The 21,313-nt window shown below is 40.3% G+C and overlaps 1 protein-coding gene across 12 annotated transcripts in view; it reads left to right on the top strand.

Moving 5' to 3' along the window:
* Positions 1 to 21,313, top strand: part of HECW1 (HECT, C2 and WW domain containing E3 ubiquitin protein ligase 1) — a 267,774-nt gene that overhangs the window by 148,697 nt on the left and 97,764 nt on the right. For 7 of the 12 annotated variants that reach the window (XM_035552522.2, XM_035552513.2, XM_035552516.2 and 4 more), the window contains 2 exons: positions 8,270 to 8,348; positions 18,402 to 18,571. In XM_035552522.2, coding sequence (XP_035408415.1) covers positions 8,270 to 8,348; positions 18,402 to 18,571 — 249 coding nt within the window. The remainder of the gene's footprint in view (positions 1 to 8,269; positions 8,349 to 18,401; positions 18,572 to 21,313) is intronic. The other 5 variants (XM_035552524.2, XM_035552514.2, XM_035552521.2 and 2 more) reach the window with 1 other exon arrangement.

Here is a 21,313-nt window from a genome sequence, read left to right as displayed (position 1 = left end):
TAGTTGCCTTCTAGAGGACTTTACTGATAGTACTGAACAGCACTTTTGTTCTATAATATTAGTTTGGCTTCCAGGGTTCACGATCTAGAATCTGCTGAAAGAGTTCATTACACTTTCAATGGAAAAAAAAAATGCTAATTTCTGTAAGGGCTTCTAGGAGAGAAGCTTTTAGGAGTGAAAAACTTCTGTCTCCTGGAGAAAAAAATATCGAAATAAGCACTGCTGCAAGAGGAGGCAAAAGGAGCCTTCTGCATTCAGAAGGCAACTGTGACATGCCCATAAAGGCAAATTTTCCCCTTAATCAGGGAACTGCAGTGAGAAAGCACTGTATTACAGGGCTAGTACAGCACTGACCACAACAGAGGGGGAAGCCTGTGGCACGTGTGTGGTCACAGTCCTTCGGGGATGCAAGTCAGCTGCAGAGAACCCAGCAGGGAGTTAGGCTCTGCTAATCGAGAAACTGGCTGCATGCGATTTGCAGTCACCTGATAGGAAAATACTGCAGTGCCAGCACAGTGGCTTAACGAGCTAACAGGATAAGTGGAATGTATTGCATTCAAGAGCTGCATAATTCTGTTAACAGAGTGAGGGTTGTAGCTGAAGTACTGCCACTAATTAGGGCTGGATTTTCAAAGTGTAGCCTGGGATTATAGCCATAATTCTGTCAGAGACAGCCATGGATCTCCATTTGAACCTTTCGCAGCCCACCCCATACATCCCAGCCTACCCTGTGTTCCCAAGAGGTGGTAGAAGTCAGGTCATAGAGGGAAAAGAAGCACTTCTACAGTCTGTGGTTATTTAGTCAAGTTTTCTTCCCCAGCTATGCCTTTTTAAAGTCAGCACTAGGAGGAAATGGGAGTATTCACCCAGATCAACTGAGAACTATTCCCTCTCTGAAGCGGATGGCACAATGTGAAGCATGAACTTGGGACAATGCCTTATATTCTTTTACTGTGGAAAGACGCTTCACACTTAGGAAATTGTCCTAGTATTAAGAGTTCAGTGAAATCAAGGGGGCAACAATAACAGTCAACAGAGCTAGTTTAGGGGATAATAATTTTTTGAGAAACTCTTCTTGACACCTGTGCCATGTACACGCTGCTTTGTTAAAACAATAGCTCAAAGCTGATTTAAACTGACATCAGCAAAGCAGTGCAGAGTGGAGGCTGGTACTCTGCTCCTGCCTCAGTCTGGGGAATTTTGGACCCATCTTATGTCTCAGATGAACTGAAAAATGCAAACAGATGGAAGGAGGCAGAGCGAAGCATCACCTTCTTCTTTTCCTTCTGACCATTCAATTCAGGCCAATAACTTTGCTTATTTTATTTTAAATCTGCAGGCAAATTTGGTGTTCTTGAGAAGCAGAGAACAGGGAACTGGAGCTTGAAGCAAGTGCAGGGCAGGCAGTTACTGACCAGTCTTGTCTTTTCCCCCAGCTCTGCAACGCCATGTCTTTAGCTCTGACACATCTAGCGCTATTTTTTTTCCTTTTGCTGATGCACAGTTTGGGACCGAGTTTAGGCTATTTTTCATTTGTTATTTGAATCAAGCACAGGTCACCAGCTTTTTTTTTTTTTTGCAAGGCACTCATCTGCTGATTTTCATCCTCAGGACTGGTGTATACAAACAGAATATACTTAACTGATTTGCTTTTGTAGTTTCTAGGTTTCTTTCATTGTACGTTTCCATCTTCCATGCAGGTTGAGTAGTGCTGCTGGGAAGCGTGAGCCCCTCTGAATACTTTGATGTGTTCTTAGAAGTGTTTTTTTAAAGAGAAACTCTTGCTAATAGGTAGTATGGTCCAGGGTTGAGCTATGAAAATTTGCAGTACCTGAGCATTTAGTCTACATTAGTGTCACTGCAGTTTCCTCTGTTTTAAATGTAAGAAATACTGGCCTATGTGAGATAATATCAGTTATGGCCATTAAATGTTACCACTGTTTTGAAGCAGAAGCTGCTGCTACCCAAGTGTTTTGGATCTCGGTGAAGAGTACGATTTCTTAAATCAGATGTTTCTCCTGTTTATGGGAAAAGAAAATTTGCTTGGCTTTGTTGAATTCCCTTGTCTGTGCGGTCACAGGGGTCAAAAATGCCCTTCCGGAGCATAAGGTGTGTTACTAAATGATAAGACTAAGACACAGCTGTTTTTCTGTGCTGTGTGTTGGAAAAGAAATTTGTGCTTGTATTTGCTACCTGTGTATGTCTAGATGTGGTAAAAGCATGTAATAAAATCATATTCTGTTCCATATCAGCAAGGTCTTTATCATAATTAAATTGGGCTGCACAACATACAAACATGCTAGAAGTAACTTAGAAAGTGGTGCAGAGCACACTTTACCATGTTGCACTATTACAGGTCATTCCGCTGCTGGAAAGCAAATTTTCTACTGCAGCAGCAGGCAAGCTTGTTTACAGCTTCTTCTAGACCAGCATTCACATTGCACACTTTCCAAAAGTATTTGCCTAGATGTAACAGGAAGGCTGAACAGAAGTACCTGAGGTGTACCCTGGAGCCACTTTACTTTCAGGAGCAAGACTGTTGCCCTTGGTACTCCTCCATATATCCAGACAGACCGGTGAAGAGCAAAGTATTTTAGGATACATTTTTAATTAGCTGTCAGAGTCCTTGTTTCTGAGCTTCTGGTTAGACAAAGTTTTAGTGATGCACTTGGAATTTTGCCTCAGTAAGAACTGATGGACTGTCATACTGTGGGATTTCTCAAGTTTGTTTTTTTGTTGTTGTGGTGGTGTTTTTTTTCATAACATGTACTATAGCTAAACAGAGGGGGAGTCTCAAGGGCTCCATTTGCCAGTGTGAATCCTGCCTCCTTTCTCATTCAGGGTCACATAAATTCCCTCCAGCATTTGCAGGAACTACTCACAAGGAAAAGCGATGCCAGGAAAACACTGTATTATTTTTAGTTTTCAGTCATCTCCTTCTTTTTTCTCTCTACCAAGAAAATGAAAAGCATTTCCAAATGTGGTCCTTTCCCTGGATTCAGCATGTCCTGAGAGGCTTTGATCTGGCCTCAAATACCTCCCCACACCTTGCAGAGAGCTTTGACTGCTTTGGTGGTTGCCTTATGCCTGTGCTTCAGTGGTTGGGAAACCGTGCTAGACCAGAAGTTTTTTTCATGGTGTGTTTACTGGAGAATATTGTAAAGGAAGTACTGATGCTTCTTTAATTGCTCGAGTGCGCACACTCCTGCCCATGGAAATGACAACCATTCTGATCACAAGCAAGGCACAAGGAAGAAGGTTTGAATCTGGTCAGGAAACCCACACTCTTCTGAGAGATTCAGGTAGGCTTCAAGTTGCAGCTCAGGTCCCATCTTTTCATGACTACATATTGTAGAAGCATGTAATAAAAGCATATTAATCCTGTTCTGCATCAGGACTTTAAAAATAATTAGGTTTTGCTGCACAATGTGCAAACATTACATTATAAACAAACAAACAAAAATATTAAAGTAATTCAGACTGAGCTCTTCAAGGGCATAAAAGAGCACCATAGTTATAAGTGGAAAATGACATTTGTTCCTTTCATGCCAAGGTCTTCAGTCTGTAAGATGTCAAGTGATGAGATGAATGTTGTTCTGTCAGCTAACTGTGTTTTCAGTGGCAGTTGAGAAGATTTTTTTTTTACTTCCTGATGACTAAATGCAAAGTTTACTTACAGTGACAACACTCCTAGTGTAATTATATTGGAGCTACTAAAATTAGTCTGGGTTTCTTTCATGATAAATGGCAAGAAAGAGGAATATGACCCATGCACTTTTTCATCCCAGGCATCAACACTTTATAAATCCCAGTCTGTGCAGTTGCCGGTGATTGTTAGTGAGCACACACCTAGCTTTACCCTATCCTGTGCATAGTTCACTTAGCCTTTTCTCACTACCAAGGAGAATCTGATACTACGTCAGAAAATAGTGAGTCCAAACAGAAGCCAACAGCTTTTTTTCTTTTCAAAATATTGGACTTAAATTAGAAGACTTTTCTCATTGTTTCCACTTTGCTGAGATTTCGGCTTGGTCCTGGAAACTTACCTTCAGCTAGACGGCGGGACAAACGTAATGACCTTGTGTGTCAAAAAGCTGAGGGAGAGCTCCTTCATGCTCACCTTTCCTTACACAGCAAGCTAAATCATGCCATGCTGTTGATACAACTTTTCTTCCGCCCCCACTGGTTGTCTTAACTCCCTATGTCAATATTGAAGTAAAACCACTTTCCCAGCCATTGTAATATCCTTCCCTGGGTATGTCCTTGCAGAATCATTTCTTTTTGAGAGAGGATTTGCATCTGCTCTTGAGTGTGCTTGGGCACATACCCAGCTCCTGCGACCACCCTCTCAGGTGAGAAGGTGCAGCATACATGTTGTGAGAGTGGCGGAGGCCTCGGAGCCAAGCCATTTAGCTGGGCCACTGGAGAAAAGAGACACCAATTTGGGATAGTAGAGCTTTACAAAAGAGGGGTTGGGAGGATTTAGGAAGTGTTACAGCTAGGATCTTGGTTTGAAGCCTTGTTTGTACACTGAAGTCTTTAATGTTGCGTCCGTTCATTTGCATTGTGCCTTGATCCCATGCAGCCTTAGTGCTGTGTGTTCCCTTTGTTGGCTAAGCTTCAAAGAAATGTTGTAACATCTTTAAAATCCCTAAGGTTAAGTGCTAGGCATTATCAAAATGACCATAGCAGTGCATCTCAGAGAGCTACACTGAGATAATCTACACAGTTCATAATTCAGTTATAGGCAGCAGCGCTGGTATTTCGCCTTGCTTTCGTATTGCCACTTCAGGATGCAGGATGCAGCCGGAAGGAAAAGGCCATTTTTAAGGGCTGCAGGGGCTGCATAATGTTTTCTGCAACTTAAAAAGTTAGTGAGCTGGCTAAAATGAAGCCTAGAGGCAAAGACCCCCACCAAAGACCTGCAAAGACACAGTAGGGTAGGGTGTATGGGGTGTGTGTAGCCAGGTTTTGGTACCAGGGCCTGCTGGGCTGCTCTGTGAGGCGAGGCCAGGGCTGCCCCATGCTGGCTCCAGCGGCCCCACCACAGGGCCCGGCTGAGCCCCTCGGCCATGGGTGGGCTCCTCAGGGAGACTCAGGGAGAGCAGAGCTCAGCAAGGGCCAAACGCTGCCTGGCAGTGAGGAAAGGAGTGCGAGAAGCAGCCCTGCGAGCAGCCAGGGCAGGAGGTGCTCCAGGCGCCCAGCAGAGCTTGTCCTGCAGCCCCTGGAGAGCCCAGGCTGGAGCAGGGGAGAGGTGTGAGGAGGAAGGGGCGGCACAGAGGAGCTGCTGGGGGTGGCCGCAGCCCCCTCTCCCCAGCCCCCTGCACAGCTCGGGGAACTTGGGGGAGGTAGGATTCCAGTGGGGTGAGCCTGGCAAGCATGGGGGGTGGGGTGAAGGTGTTCTGTTTTTTTGTTTCTCTCCATCCAGCTCTATTCATTTGGGAATAAATTAAATTAATTTTCCTCAAGGTGAGTCTTCCTTGCCTATAATGGTAATCAGTAAGTGATCTGTCTGTCTTGATCTTGGTTTATGGGCTTATCTGACTTATCTTCTCCCCCTGCCCTGTTCAGGAGGGAGGAGCAAGAGAGTGGGCATCTGGCAGGTGGCCCAGGTCAACCCACTACATAGGGGAAGAGTTGTTTACAGTGGTGGGTTTTTAAAATGTTTGTGCTGTCTGACTTGGTTCTTTTTCTTCATAATTAAAAGCTTAAGCTTTTCTTTTTCAATACTGTAGCAAAACTTGACCTTTTTTGATTTTTTTTTTTTGAGACCTTTTGGTCTTCATTGGGGGAATCGCTATAGGGGAAGCTGTAGGCAGATCCTCCTCAAACCTCTGACTGAATTGGGATCAGGAAAACCAGGATTAAGAGAATTGTGTCAACATTTCAAATCATCAAATCATGAGAACTGTTTTCCATTGAAAGCCAGGGGGAACATTTATTGTCAGTTAGGTAATTTAAAAACATTACTCTCATACACAGAAATGCCGTGTCTATAAAGTAAAAAAGCAGGAGCACTTCCAGGTCCCAGGTACATATGTGTGCCCCAACCTGATGCCAGCACATTGTTGGGCCCCAGCACGCAGCTTGGATATGCCCCATTCTTCAGTCCTATTCCAACCTCCTTGTGCCTTGATTTCCATGAGAAAACATGAGGCAAGTGGAAATTGAGGGAGCACTACTGAAGGCCCCGTGAGGGGTGAGCACTTAGATGTACAGTGTGAGGAGCACCTGATTCACAAAATAGATGGATCCTGTAGAAGCAAATCTAATTTGTTCTTTTCCCTCAGTACAGCTTGTTTCACTTATAGGGCTGGTTGCATTACTGTCCTTGTGTAATGCCACGCTTTGACACTGCAGCTTTGGCCATGCTGGGGATGCTTTTGTCCATGCATTACTTTTGTCCATACATTACTGAAGCATTACTGTCCTGATTCAATTTCCCTAATGTAGTTATGGCCCAAAACAGGACCCTTCATAGCAACATATTTTTAAGTTTTGAATACACTGGTATTTGCAGGACACCATCAGTTCCATCCCTGTCTGTTCAAAACATAGATCATTAAACTGTCCGTACTGATTTGTGGCAGATTTAAGAATCCTGGGGAAATGTTTAAGGGCTGGAAAAAAGTGCACATTTTGCAAATATGCACGTATCTAGGGCAGTTGGCCCAGGCACTGTCCCAGACAAAATCATGAGAAGACCATAAGTAGTAAGCCTGAAAGGAAAATGTATAATAAATGCCAGTCAATGAAGTAGTTTGAAAAACACATCTTGACAAAGAAATGTCATTGTTTCTGCCATTGTTTCACAACTTCAGCTGATAAAGGTTACTGAGTTCTTGTCACAAAATTCTCAGTGTCACGTATAATATTGATATAAATGTGTACCTTTCCTATCAGCGGTGGCTTTAATAAATAGACTGAAACCTGCATACCTGAGAAGTCCAAAGCTGTAATTACAGCTAGTTAGCTGTGATCCAGCTGGAGTGTTTCTACTTAAATTCGCTTGTAGTGTCACTCTATTCAGTACTCCTTATCCCATTTAAATAGTCTACCAGAAACAAACTGATTATGACGAAAGGTCAAGTACACCAGAGCCCATTTTTCAATGGTGTCTAGATTCACCCCTTATATTTACAATTCATGTGTCACTAGTGTGTTGACCTGCCAGCTGTGCTTGTTGCTTAATCCCTGCTAGGGGGCTGCAATGCCCCCTTGCTCTGGTTTGAACTCTGTGGGGACAAAGAAGAGCTTCTTTTCTAAGTTAAGCTTGAATACACAATATTTAATATACTGAGCAATGAGTCACAGTTGAGTGGGACTTCAGTTACTGTCTCCTGGCAGAAATTGGAACTTAACTGCATAAATGCTCTTTTTCTTTTTTGCCTGAAAGCCAAACAACAAGACTGGTGAGGAGCTGTGACTTCCTAGGAGCAGAGCAGCACTTAGTTTGGCTCCAGAGTCAGTGGGAGGTAGTCATAGTAGCACCATCGCCCTGCTGAACTTGGAGCCTGTCTCACGGTAGCATCTCTTCTGCTCTGTTCAGGGAAACAGCAGTGGAAACTGCTGTCCCCCAGCTGATGCAGGTTCTTATTTATGCCCCAGATACTGGCATGAGGGGTTTTTGCTTCCCAGTTCTGATCACAACCAGAAGGCAACCTGGATCCTAACTTGCCCAACAGCAGCCCACCAATAAACTTGCTGAGCTAAAGCTTGACATTAAAACTCAAGCTGTGGACATGATCCTTGTCAAAAGACAAGGTACAGACAAGTGAGTACAGAAGGTCACCTGTTGATGTACTTATTTTTTTTCAGATTCACCCTCAATACTTACTAGTATCATAATTCACAGTTGTTTGCACAGGATAGCAGTAAACTCTCAGAGAAATTTGCAATAAACTTTCTGGAAAAAGATTTTCCACTCTTTTAATATGTTATAAAGACAGACATTAGTAGAGATGAGAGCCATATCCCCATCCTTATGCATTACTTTTATCTCATTTAATAAATAGTCCCTTTCTGCATGAGGAACCGCTATATTAAAATTACAGTAATATTTCTGTATCATTCTGTTTTAATAAAATGCATACAGGAAGGTCTGAGTTAGGCCACTAGTGGGTAAATCATTACCTGAATGAAAACATTGTTTTGATTAATGGTTGTCTATTTGACTCTTGGTTATGTTGTAAAAAGGACAGTTACTCAGCAGTTTGTCTGTTCAAGAGATACAGGAGACTCCTCCTTCTCACCTTTATTCTTCTTCCAGCAGATTTTTAAAAGCATCACCAATGAAGATTCAATCCAGGGACAGGGAAGTCGGAGACTGATAAGTTTTTCATTGTCAGGTAAGTTACCATTTGTGTTAAAGTTTTAAGCCCAGAGAGTGGGAGACTGAAATTATTAAAACCCTTCATGTATATGTGTGTATGTATATCTATGTGTATATATTTATGCATTCATGGTGAGGCACTGGCACAGGTTGCCCAGAGAAGCTGTGGATGTCCCGTCCCTGGAGGTGTTCTAGGCCAGGCTGGATGGGGCTTTGGGCAACCCGATCTGATGGGTGGCATCCCTGTGCATGGCAGGAGTGGTGGAACTGGATGATCTTTAAGGTCCCTTCCAACCCAAACCATTCAACAATTCTACAACTCTATATACCTGTTACTCTAGAAGTGACAGTAACATAGAGAACTAATATCTGTCCTATGATTATTGCCACACCCTCTTCCTTCAAGGAGAGTTAAGTGCTAAAGTGTCTTGTTCAGGTAGAGGTTTTTTTGGATGTGTGTGGTTTTTTTTCTGATTAAATGTGGTGCTATATATGTAGGTCAAGGAAAGCAAGTTCAGTGGCACGTGCTTTACTTATGGAGCTGAATGTGATGTGTGGCAGCCCTTTGTTTCTTAGAGAGCACCTTCCACGGTCTTGGTCTGGACCTGAGGCAGATCCACGTGCTACATGCACAAGCTTATCTGTATTGCTCAGCAGTGACACTGAGACTTCTTAAGCCAGGAGACTGCTCTCACTCCTCTGAATTTTTTGGAGGATGTTCAGTCTCATGATTTCACATGTCATTGCAGATTTTAAAAGCTATGGATCATTTCATCTGGCTTTAATAACAACAATCTGCAAATCACCTCTGTAGAAAAGTTCAATTTGTCAAAAGAGAGTAGTTGTTAGCAAGGTTCTCATTTGGGGGGCTTTATGCTTGTTAGTTGGTTTCCATATTTTTAATTCCTCCTTAGTACAAAGAGGAAGATGCTGGACTTGACTTGGAAATTCCATGAGAAAATAGCACAGAAAAAAAAGAGTGGTTTTATTATACTCCATTTACCCTAGTTAAGAATTTTTACAAGCGCAGGCCTTTCCACCTAAAGTCCTACATTCAGACAAGCATCATGTTACATAATTGCTTTGGCCGTATGATTTATTTCAAGCCCTGTTCTAAATTGTGCTGAAGTCAACTAGGACTTCTGATTCTTTTTAATATTAGGCATGCATGTCAGTGCTTTTCCATATGAGGTTTCCATATCAGTGTGGGTTGTATGTGCTGTATGGCAAGTTAGACTGACATTAAATAGGGCCCATTTAACACATCATTTACATTTTACTAGGTTGAACAATGGGCACCCATGCAGTGATATTCATTTGTTAAAGAAAACTACAGGTTCAGCTCAAAAGAAATAAAGAAGTAGAGTTAATATGTTCTTAAGTATAATCTTGCCCAGAATTAAATACATTTTTCCATTCTCAGAGATTCTTTGGCCTCGTAGACCAAGAGATATCAAGAGTGATAATTCATGAGACAGCTAATTAATGTTGTCTCAATGGGCCCTAGATCATTCATACATATAGCTTGATTCAAAGTTTACAAAGACCATACTATGTGATACTTTGGGGATTTCTTATTCTAGTGGTTAACAGCAATTCATTTACATATGTATCACATCCATATTAACAGCATCATCACAGCTAGGTATTTATTAAATCCTTGCGCTCACAGTTATTATGTCAAAAATCTTTGGTATCAAAGTAGCTCTAGTTCAGTCTGTCTTTCTGATAGCCTGGACTTGAGGTATTTCAGTCACAAGTTAACACATCACAAAGATTTATTTACTGGTTTCTTACTTAATCAACAGAAAACAAATGTTGTCTATGTCAAAGTAAAATTATTGCCACTCCTATATCTGCTATGCTAGCTAATAAAATGCAAATCAATCCAGGCCTTTCTGACAGATAGGAAGGAATTGGGATTCTTTTCTGTTTGCACCACTATTGCAGCAATAACCTGTCTATTGTCAGGAATCCTTTTGGCTCATGTAGACGTCTTAGATACTGGTCCTTAGGTATACTGTCAGAAGGTATACTGTCACCTTCAGTGTTTCAGTGTCATTACATAACATTTAGGTTTCAAAAAAAAATTTTTTTTTCCATTGCAGCAGAATGAAAGGCCATTAGTCTTCGGCTGGGGATCATTGTGTTAGTTATTGCACCAACACAGAGCCAGCCTGCCCTGAACAGGTTATCATCTAAAGAATGCAAGGAAACCTATACAATTTATAATACTGTTTTTTTTTTTTAAAGAAGAATATTAATGGAATTGGAGAGAAAAATCTCAAAGTAGGCAAAATCCCAAGAAATGCTGAACAAGATCATTCCATTTCAGCTGATTTATCTTGTTTGCTCTACTGCCTAGACACTCCAGTGAGACACTACTTTGAAATGAACTGTGCAGAAACAATTTATTTCTAAAAGTTGGTGGCAAAGTACTTTATTCCTTCTGTAGTTTTATTGAATATTTGCTTGAGCAAAATCCAACTAGTTTCACTGGAAATGTTGCCTGTGGAAAGGTATCTGGATTGGATAAAAATGTCAAACAAAGAAGTATAAACTGATGCTTCAGAGCAAAATGAGATCGCTATCTTCTCCAGAACAGAAAGAGCAGTAGGTAGTTTGTTTTCTAAGTATTTCCTTCTTTAGAGACTGGAAGTTGTTCCTGTGAAAGGTTAGTTCAGCTTAACAGGTTCATTAGCAATACTGATCTCAAAGAAGATAATTTCCCATGATTATGCTTCTTAATCTTTTATATAATGACTGTATTATTATAGCTTTAATTATTAAAACACTAAGAGAAATATCATAAGCCTAATTTAGTTAGATACAATCTTCAAGGAAAACTATTCAGCTGCTTTGCATTTAGTTTCCAGTATGAATTTGCTGCTGTTACCAGTGAGCATCACGCTTCTGATAAGGCAGCTGAAAGTGTCAAAGCTCCCTCACATGAAGTACAGAAAGAAGAAACGTGCTAAGCTTCCCAAGATGTTCCAGCCACTTCACTGAAAGTTCATGGTTTAGCAGCAACATAACACCTTTGCTGAAAGCCCTGGAAACCATTCTTTTGGCTGGTATATTTAGAAAGTGTTATCATGATGTTTGTGTGACATTCCTCCTAGCAATATATTGCATTAAAAATCTTTTTTCAAACTTTAATATTTCACATCTCTCACGTATTTACATGCTGCTTATTTACCAAGTGCTCTTGTGGAACAAATGACCAGAAGGTCTAAATATTTCACAGACATTCAGGAATTCATGTTTCGTCAATGTTTGTAAGACATTCAGGAACTTTTTTTTTTTTTTATAATTATTATTCCTTGTGTAGCTTTCAGATCAGGCATTCAGGTAAGATCTATTTTCAGTTTATGGAAGTCAGCGTCTAAATCACAACGGAAAATAATACTATGTCCACTAAAGGTCATTTTGAAAATTGTAGTTACCACGAAATCCTTGATCAAAATGCAGATATAGAACATTCTTTATCTTCTAACCATTTCTGGAAGTCCTAGAGACTGATTTTATAACAAAAAATCTATCCACTAAATTTTGTTTATTAAATATTGCTATAAACCTACCTCTTCTTCTGCCCTCACCAACTCAAGCTATTTTGCCCAGATGTTTTTTTTATAAACCCAAGTTTCTAACCACTCACCTTTTTGTTGTTCTTGTTGTTTGTTTGTTTTTTACCTTTCAGAGCTTGTGTTAAGGTGAGGTGACTTTTCTACCTCCTCCAAAACACCAGTGGCTACAAAGTACTTCAGTGCTCTAGACTAACAGATTTAAAGTCTTTGAAATTAATTACTCCATTATCCTATGTAACACAAGTCATCTTACTCCATGGTATGGAGTTTTGTTTGAAATTGGTTCAGTTCTGTCCTAGACAGGTTCGTACTCTGGTTCTGAGCAAAATAGCTGGTATTTTGCTCCAGTGGTTAACAGCTTGCAGTAATGAAACTCTCACTGTTACACTGTTCACAATAGTTGTTCAAACTTTTTCTGTTTTCTTTCTTGATGAAGGCAATTTTAAAAGTAGCCTGTCTTTCAGCCATTTTTGAATAATTACATTCTTCACACCTTTTCATTTATTAATAGACGTATTTTCTTCTTTACGCCTCCGCTGCCTCTTCCTTATAGAAATGAGAATTCCTTTCAGCATTCCCTTGTAGCACATTCAGCTAGAAAAATTATTTTCTCCTCTTTTTTGCTGTCTTTAATATTTTGTCTGGTAGCCTCATTTGACAAAAATGTTCTGGCTTATCTACCCCACCTACTTGTGTTTTTTTTTGTTTTTGTTTTTTAATCTCAGATCTTTAAACATCTCGTTGTGTAACTATACCAGGCAGTTCTTTTTTTACTTACATTCTGGTTTTTGTGTGTATGTGTGTGTTTTTAAAGGGAAGTGCAGTCTATTTATAGATCTGTAGATTTCTATAGATAATTTCTACAGAAAGAACTGCATTAACTATCTGTTTACCTTCTTGCATATCGCCAGTTGCAGAATCTCCTTAAATAGCTGATTAAGCCAGTAATTTGTTGTAAGTTATGTAGTATCTTTCTCAATTCCCCTGCATTATTTTACTGTATTAGATATTAAGACTTCCTATCACTGCACTTTACTGTTAGATTTTTATAATTCCTTAATATTAGATTTATTGAAATTTTATACCAGTTGCAATACTGCCAAATCTGTGCTCATTTTCTGTACTCTAGATTCAAGCATTGTGTACTGCTGCATGAATCAAATTGGCATTTCCAAGTCAGTGTGAAATTTCTATGCTGTTACTGTTGAAACATTATTATGCTACTGGTAGCTAAAATAATTCCTATTGCTTTAAAAGCATGTAGCTGAGAGGCAGTACCTAGGTGCCTCCTGTTAATCCTGAGCAAGCAGAGTTTTGTTCTTCCTTCTTTTGAAGCCACCACTATGTAGCTCAGCTCATTATATGAACTTCTGCCCTCCAAGCTAGGTGATAATTGTTCTGTACAAGCTCTACGCTACAAAAGAAACACTGATGTACTAGTACCCTGGCAACTACCTTACCTCGTTGATAGTCAACCCAGATACCAGTCCTGGTCAAGTCCAGTTACTCAGCATCAGAATCTGAACTGAAATCTCTTTGGGTATTTACAAAGGAAAACACAAGGAAAATGTTTGATCTATCCATTGACAACCTAATTAATAGCTCTTTTTCTCATAGTGATGGATCATGAAGATAGTTTATTGTGCCTTGATACATGAGCTATGAGGATCTTGGAAAGATGACAGTAATTTTATATTCTGCCATTAATGAGCAGATTATGGAGAGAATGCATTCCATTTGGGTGTTCATCAAACTAAATCACAGTCTAAATTGACAGCTGGGATTGTTCAGCCTGGAGAAGAGAAGGCTCAGGGGATCTGATCAGTGTCTATAAATACCTGAAAGGAGGGTACAAAGAGGACAGAGCCAGGCTCTTCTCAGTGACAAGACAAGAGGCAATGGGCACACACTGGAACACAGGAAGTTCCATCTCAACATCAGGAAGCACTTCTGTACTGTGCATGTGACTCAGCACTGGAATAGGCTGCCCAGAGAGTCTCCTTCCTTGGGAATCTTCAAAAGCCATTTGGATATGGTCCTGGGCAACCTGCTTTAGGTGTTCCTGCTTGAGCAGCGGGTTCGACCAGATCACCTCCAGAGCTCCCATCCAACCTCAACCATTCTGGGATTCTGTGATTTTTGTGACAGTGGTCTTTCAAGTGACCCAATGGTCTTTCCAGCATCTTGGTAACCTTGCAGAACTTCATTAGGTCGCCTTTTAGATGTGTTCTGGATAAGTTTGGCCTAACTTAAAACCTCTTCATATTCTGAGAGAGTCAAGTGACTCGTGATCAATACATAACATTTCCTGTGTCTGAGCACACATGGCTAGTACACTAAAGAAGAAAAACATGAATTTGGTGTGTCGACCATAGAATTGCTGAGGCTTAATTATCTCTCTCACATGTTATATAGCTAGCTGCAAGACAGCAGTTGCAATCAATTGGATGGTTCTTGGAAACATAAAGTACATTCAATACTTGTTGTCTTTTGCTGGAAGGAATTTGCCAACTGTATTAGAACGTTAATATCAGCTTCTTAAAACTAATAGCTCTGCTACTCATTGATCTTGACCTTTCTTCTGGTTTGTAGACTGTGTCTACTGCAGTAAAGTAAAATATACACAATCAAGAGACTAAATGGACTCAGTCTTCTTGGGACATATTTATAAACTATAAAGAATAACTTTGTGTGTTATTTCTGGGAAAGTTTTTCCACATCTGTTGAAAAAAAGCTTCTCATCTCTTGGGAAGAACACCTTCTAACTTCGTTTCCTTATCTACCGACAGATTGATGGCCAGACTAACCATAGTTCATTTAGAAATCAGGCTGTTCTGGACTCTGGTTCTCACTTTGATTCACCATCCTTTTCTGTAGCATGAGTCTGATCCAGTACTTCACTACATCTGTAGGCAACTGAACCATCTTCACAATGGTTTTGCTGGTCATTACCATCGGAGAATCTCCTTGCTGTGCATGACAAAATGTGACTCTCATACCCAAATCATACCTCTCCCCTGACCATCTGAAAGCTTAGTCACTTGTACTGAGGCAAAATCAAACTTGGTAAACACAAATAGGTTCAAGCTGTGAATCGATTAGTATCCTCACCTGGTTCCATGTTTTACCACTAAACACACACCAACTTCCAGATTGCCACAAAGATGCAGTCTCCATCACTAACCAGTCATCATTGCCACAAAGTTTGGGATGCTGCATGGAAAATGCATTCACAGAGTGATTATTTACAAGACAGGGAAGGAGGGAGGTCTATGGCCCACCTTAAGGACAGAGGCCATATGCATGCACATGACTAGAGCAAAGCTTCCTAAGGGCTCATCCAGACACCCAGAGATTGGCATATATGGAAAGTAAGCCCTGAAGTTGGAACAAATTCATAATTCACTTGGGGGCAGCAGCAGACAGCAGTTGGTGTAAGCTATTTGTATACAGTGAAGTGAGCCTAGCTGGTTTAGGATACATGTACTTACGATTACTGGCTTAGGATGCAAATACTGAAAGTCTGTAGTAGTAAATTAACCAGCAGTTTCTGCCCATTCACCTGCATTTCTTTCTTCTGTCATCTTTCACAAGAGATGGCCTGACATTATCAAACTGATAGGTGTATTCCCTCTTTCACACAAAAGTGTGATTTATGAGTAAATGAGAAACTGACATATAGTATATTAATCACTTTTTTAATAGACTGAGTGAAAATACCTTCTGAAAAGCAGGTTGAGTTACGCTGGTAACATTTCCTGGTATGTCTGCAAGAAATGTGCTGTAAAACTACAGTGTACAGCAAGATGAATCTAAGTCTTCTGGAATTCATTAGTTTTATCAAAGATTTAAATTCAGTTAACCCTAAGTATTGAGCATTTTCAGAACCTTTTTCTGAAGACAGTACAGATAAGAGAGAGAAATATTTTCAATTGGGGAAGCGGAACAGATGGTATTCTTCTAATGGGGTGTTATACAGCAGTGGTGAGAAAGTACCTGAGCCTTTTGGTTACAGCAAGTTACAGCATCCATGGTTTCCGCTTCAGATTAGATTGGCTTCTTCTAGATGTATGCAGATGCCAATGCAGCTTTATTCTGAGCTTTTGTATTTTTGATGCTCTATTTTTCATGGTGCCAAGAATTTGTGGTGAGATATGTAAGTATAACTGCAATTTCTGTACTTGAAAAAGCTAGTTCTGCAACCCTATGTGCATTGGACATTAAATATATGTTTCTAACTGACATTTTAACGTAATTTGCTGTATCATGCAATTTAAGAAAATGACACAAAAAGATAAAATTTCTTGTGAGCTTGGCTTAATCATTTTTCTCATCCAAATACAAAAATTAGACTATTGATTAAGTTTAGGAGTACCTTCACCTTCGTGAGTGATTAATTCCCACCAGTAGATAGAGGTTGGTAGATTATCATAATATGTATGTTCTTTATAGTGTATAATATAGATGTATATATAATTGAATGCTAGCAATTTTCTAGCAATAGACTATTTCTTTGCACAGTGGTAGCGAAAAATGGTATGGTTGCTCTCTGATGGAAAAAAAAAATCAGAAACACATACAGCAATAAATATTTCAGTTTCAGAATCTTTTGAGGAAATACCAGAGAAGAAGAAAATAAGATCTCAGAGGTCTTTCTCTCCTCTCATGTGTTATCAGCCTGACACGATTATACTGCTGGGCCTTGTCACTCATAGTGCTTTTGCAATCTTGGCTTCTATTTCTGGAATGCACTTTTAACAGTACAACTTCCAAAGCAAAACAGTTTGCCATAAAGGATTTCAGCAGGGCTGATAGATTAGATACCTACTGGTAACATAGAGATTGCACACTTGGAAAAGAAATCCATGTTATCAGTTTGAACCAGATCTTTTTCTTTGTGTAAAAGCATTGCTAGGACCTTGGCAGTACATAGTGTCAGCAAAGTACTTTCAAATGGGATATTAGTACTGACATCCCCTATTTTTTGTCATTTGTTAGAGAACATAACAAGAATAAGATTCTTAAAATACAGTCTGTTTCAGGACCATCTGTCCAACATCTTTTGAATGTCTGCTACATGAATTGTGTGCTGGAATAAAAAATCAAAATCAACCAAAACGAAAACAGTTGCTTTTTAGTTCACACATTTTATTGTGTTGGCTATTACCATAGGTGAAGGAAGCAAAATACAACTCAGTGAATATTTTCCCTGTTCTTGATATAGCTGTTTTCTGAAAATATGCTGATGTTGATGTGGAAAGTGTAAGATTTTCAGAGTCATCCAAAATAATCCGTCTGGAGTGTTTTACATGGTCTCCCATAACCTGCTAGAACAATTCAGGTTTTTTTTGTTTGTTTGTCTTACCAGTTAAGAGAGAGTTCAAGCACTAATGCTTTAAATTACTGTTTTTAAAACCTGCCTAAAAGAAAAAATATATGTAAATTGAATGTTTAAGAATACATCTGAACAATTTGGGAAACCATCTTAACTAATTTTGTACCTCTTCAATACATGAAGGGGGAGAAAGTAGCAAGTGCTTTTAGCCCTATGTGAAATTAAGCTTTAAACAGTGGAAGAGAACCTCCATGCAAAGAGACATCAGCAAAAACAAAAGCTCGACATGAGCCAGCAGTGTGCACTTGCAGCCCAGAGGGCCAACTGCATCCTGGGCTGCATCAGCAGAGCAGTGACCAGCAGGTCGAGGGAGGTGATTGTCCCCCTCTACTCTGCCCTCGTGAGGCCCCACTTGAAGTGCTACATCCAGGTCTGGGGTTCCCAGCACAAGAAGGACACAGACCTGTTAGAGTGGGCCCAGAGGAGGACCACAAAGATGATCAGAGGGCTGGGATTTTCTCTGCACAATGTGTACAGCACTCCCTGGGAATTCTGCAGCTAGAAAGTCCTGCTCAAAACTTGGACATTACGTATATGAATTTCCTAAGTTAGCTCAGGTAAAGGTAACCCATGCACAGAAAGAGGCATTTTAAAGTAGAAAAAATGTAAAATGACTTCTCACATAGAGAAAAGTGATCTAAAAGCTAAATTTCATAGAAATAGAAAAATGATACCTAGGAGAACTGGCATATATTGTGTACCAAGTGCCATGTCTATGTGGTAAAATGAATGGATGGATCTCTTCTCGAGTTGTCCCGTCACTGGAATCAGGCTGAGCAAGTGCTTAACTCCTTAGAAAAATCAGTAGATCACTTCTATTTAGTTCAATAAACACCAATTTAGAAGCCACATTAGTCTGCACAATCAGGTTGTAAAAACTTCAGTTTCATTAGATAGTCATTTTTAAATCCTAAATCACAGAATTATTATAATTTGGCTTTATGTTACCTCACAATAAATATAATGATTTTTTTATATTCCCACCATATTATTTGAATTCCTCTCTGGTTTCCTATCAGTTTCTCCCAGAGAGCTACCTGCAATATGAAAAATAATCAGTTTATTTACCTTATTAACCTTCTTTCAGATTTCCAGGCTTTTGGTCTGAAGAAAGGAATGTTCTTCAATCCAGATCCTTACTTGAAAATTTCCATCCAGCCTGGAAAACATAGCATCTTTCCAGCGCTTCCTCATCATGGACAGGAGAAAAGATCGAAGATCATTTGTAATACAGTAAACCCGATCTGGCAAGGAGAGGTAAGCAGTTGAGCTGAAATTTGTTCAGTTGAGCTGAAACTTGTCTTAAAACATGGCAGTTACTCTAGCAATAGAAGGTTTTGGTGTGTTGTGTTTTTTTCAAACCCTTTCTTGGCTAAGTAGTTTCATGACTATTTCATGACTTCATATCTTAATGCAAAAGGCTTAAATAGTAAAACTTTCAGGATGGGTTGTACTTTGTGGATGTAGTTTATGAAGTTAATTATTGAAGGTCAGCGTAACAGAGAATTGAAAAATAAATTTGGGTAGTGTGAAAGGCTGCTGGTAGATTCTTGTAGTACTCTTACACTGAGAGAAGACGTCATATAAAATAGAATAAATATAGCATGCAAGTAAAAAGAATCTATGTGATTGAAAAACATCAGCAGTAATATAAATTAAAGTCAACTTTGGCACATTTGCTCATCACCTTGAAGAAATACTCTCTAGTCTGCTGCTTCTTGTTAGAAGGGCTTAGTGGGTGTTAATGAGATCTCAGAGTTCAATTGCTGCCTGCTGTTTTTAAATTACACCCAAAATGGAAACAGACAGCAAAGAATGAGGATCTCTCTAAAATTAAAGGAGCCTGACATAAAGGGTGTGATTTACTGGTGTTCCCTGTCAGACCAATATTTTCACTGCAGGAAAGAGTAAAAGAAAATAAATAGATTAAATAGATTTATTCAAAATAAAATGCAAATTGCAAAGTAGTTTAGGGACAATTAGGTCAAACTGCATAAGCATGAAAATTTTAGTGAAGAAGACGGAAGAAATGTCACTGAATACTCCTACTTTGAGGAGGATGGGCAAGAAATTAGGTATCACATCAAGTTATGCAACAGGTGAGCCTTTGTTGGGGGAAGGTTTGACACCTCAAAACTTGTCTGAGAAAAATGCCTTCTAACAGGACTCACTTAAGTGGAAGGCCCTGTCAGGAGGCATCCACCAAGCCATAACGTCTTTCTTGCTCCAAGCATCAGACGTAGCTGGCTGAGGGGCCCCAGGTCAAGCTGAGGAGCTGGAACTGACATGGAGAATCAGAGGGTTGGCAGAAAGTAAAGTGCATAGGACGCAGGCCTAGAGGCAGGCAGGCATGAAGAGAATTGTTGTTGTATGTGTGCCGCACGGTGCGTGGGATTTGTGGGAGTTTGCAGAGAGCATGGATGCCAGGAGTTGACGCTCAAAGTAGGACACAGGATGTGGCTGTGGTCCCAGTGTTCTCTGTCTGCCATAGTTACCTGCTGAGGTGGCACACAAGCTGTCCATATTAAAAGAGGGATGTAGCAGCTGTGCTGATGGAAGCTGAAAGCCAACTTTTTGGAAGCACTCAGTACTGGTTGGAAGACTTCTCTTGACAAAGATAACCAATGTAATTTTCTCTTACTTCAAGGTCTTTTTGCACTGCTGCAGGATAAAATAACCCCAGAGTAAGGATGTGGCCCTGATAAGGTGTCAAGGGTCTCTTCACCTCAGGGCATGAAATATGGTTGAGTTTGTGGGCCGACATTTCTTTTCCAGCAGAGTTTGGCATCCTCAGGGCATGAAATATGGTTGAGTTTGTGGGCCGACATTTCTTTTCCAGCAGAGTTTGGCAGTAAGTAAAGAAAAAACAATGAAATGGCCTAATGATGGCTATAGGAAAGGAAAGCGGAAGTACATGCCTGGCTTCCAGCTTCTTTGTTCAGCCCCCTGGTTTTCTTGTGATCAACCGCATTGCTTCTCCCTTTCTGTTGTAAGCCTTTTAGAGCGTAACAAGTCTACAACAGAGTTGCCATTCAACATGTTATACTTCAGCATTCTCTTTGGCTGATGTGGAGATGTTTAACTGCATGTACTTGGGCTGCAGTTTATATACATCTGCTATTATGAAGTCTTTGTTATTGAAAATACATTGGCTTCTCTGGCACAGAAGTCCACAGGCTTCTTCAACTTTATGTTTTCATGGGGAAATGGGAGAAGGAGGACTACAAACTGTTGCTGAATTGTGGTGGTAGCCATTCTTCCGTCCTCCCTTTTCACTGATGGATGTGAATACATGAAATGAAAAATACTGAGAAAATCATAGCCATTTCATTAAATGAATCAGTCACTAGTTGTTATTCCACAAATTTATTTCAGGCAATGTATTATTTCAGAAGGGTGATTCTTTCCTATGGTTCTCTGTCACAGCCCATGTAAATAGAAAACAGATTTTTTATTTTTTTTAAGTTGAATGACATATCTAATTTATTTTGTCTGTGTGGTGGTTTTACTCAGGTGGGCAGCTGAGCTCCACCACAACCGCTCTCTCACTCCCCCTCCTCAAAGAGGAACGGGGAGAAAATACGATGAAAAGGGCTCAAGGGTTGAGATAAGGACGAGGAGATCACGCAGTACTTATCGTGACGGGCAAAACAGACTCAGCATAGGGAGATAGTAAGATTTATTGCCTATTACTAACAAGCTAGAGAAGTGAGAAACAAAGGACAGAAACCAAATGCACCTTCCCCCCCATCCACCCTCTTCCACCTACTCTCCCCAAGCGGCGCGGGGGAATGGGGGTTATGGTCAGTCTATAGCGCTTCGTCTCCGCCGCTCCTTCTCGGTCACTCTCGTCCCCTGTGCTGTGGGGTCCCTCCCACAGGATGCAGTCCTTGCTGAACTGATCCGGCGTGGGCTGCCCACAGGCAGCAGCTCTTCAAGAACTGCTCCAGATATGGGTCTGTAACACAGGGTCCATCCCTCAGGAGCGAACTGCTCCAA

Source organism: Cygnus atratus, chromosome 2 (genome assembly GCF_013377495.2).
Source record: "Cygnus atratus isolate AKBS03 ecotype Queensland, Australia chromosome 2, CAtr_DNAZoo_HiC_assembly, whole genome shotgun sequence".
Classification (NCBI taxonomy): domain Eukaryota; kingdom Metazoa; phylum Chordata; class Aves; order Anseriformes; family Anatidae; genus Cygnus; species Cygnus atratus.
Note: the sequence above shows the minus strand (reverse complement) of the source record. Positions and strands in the feature narration are given on the sequence as shown.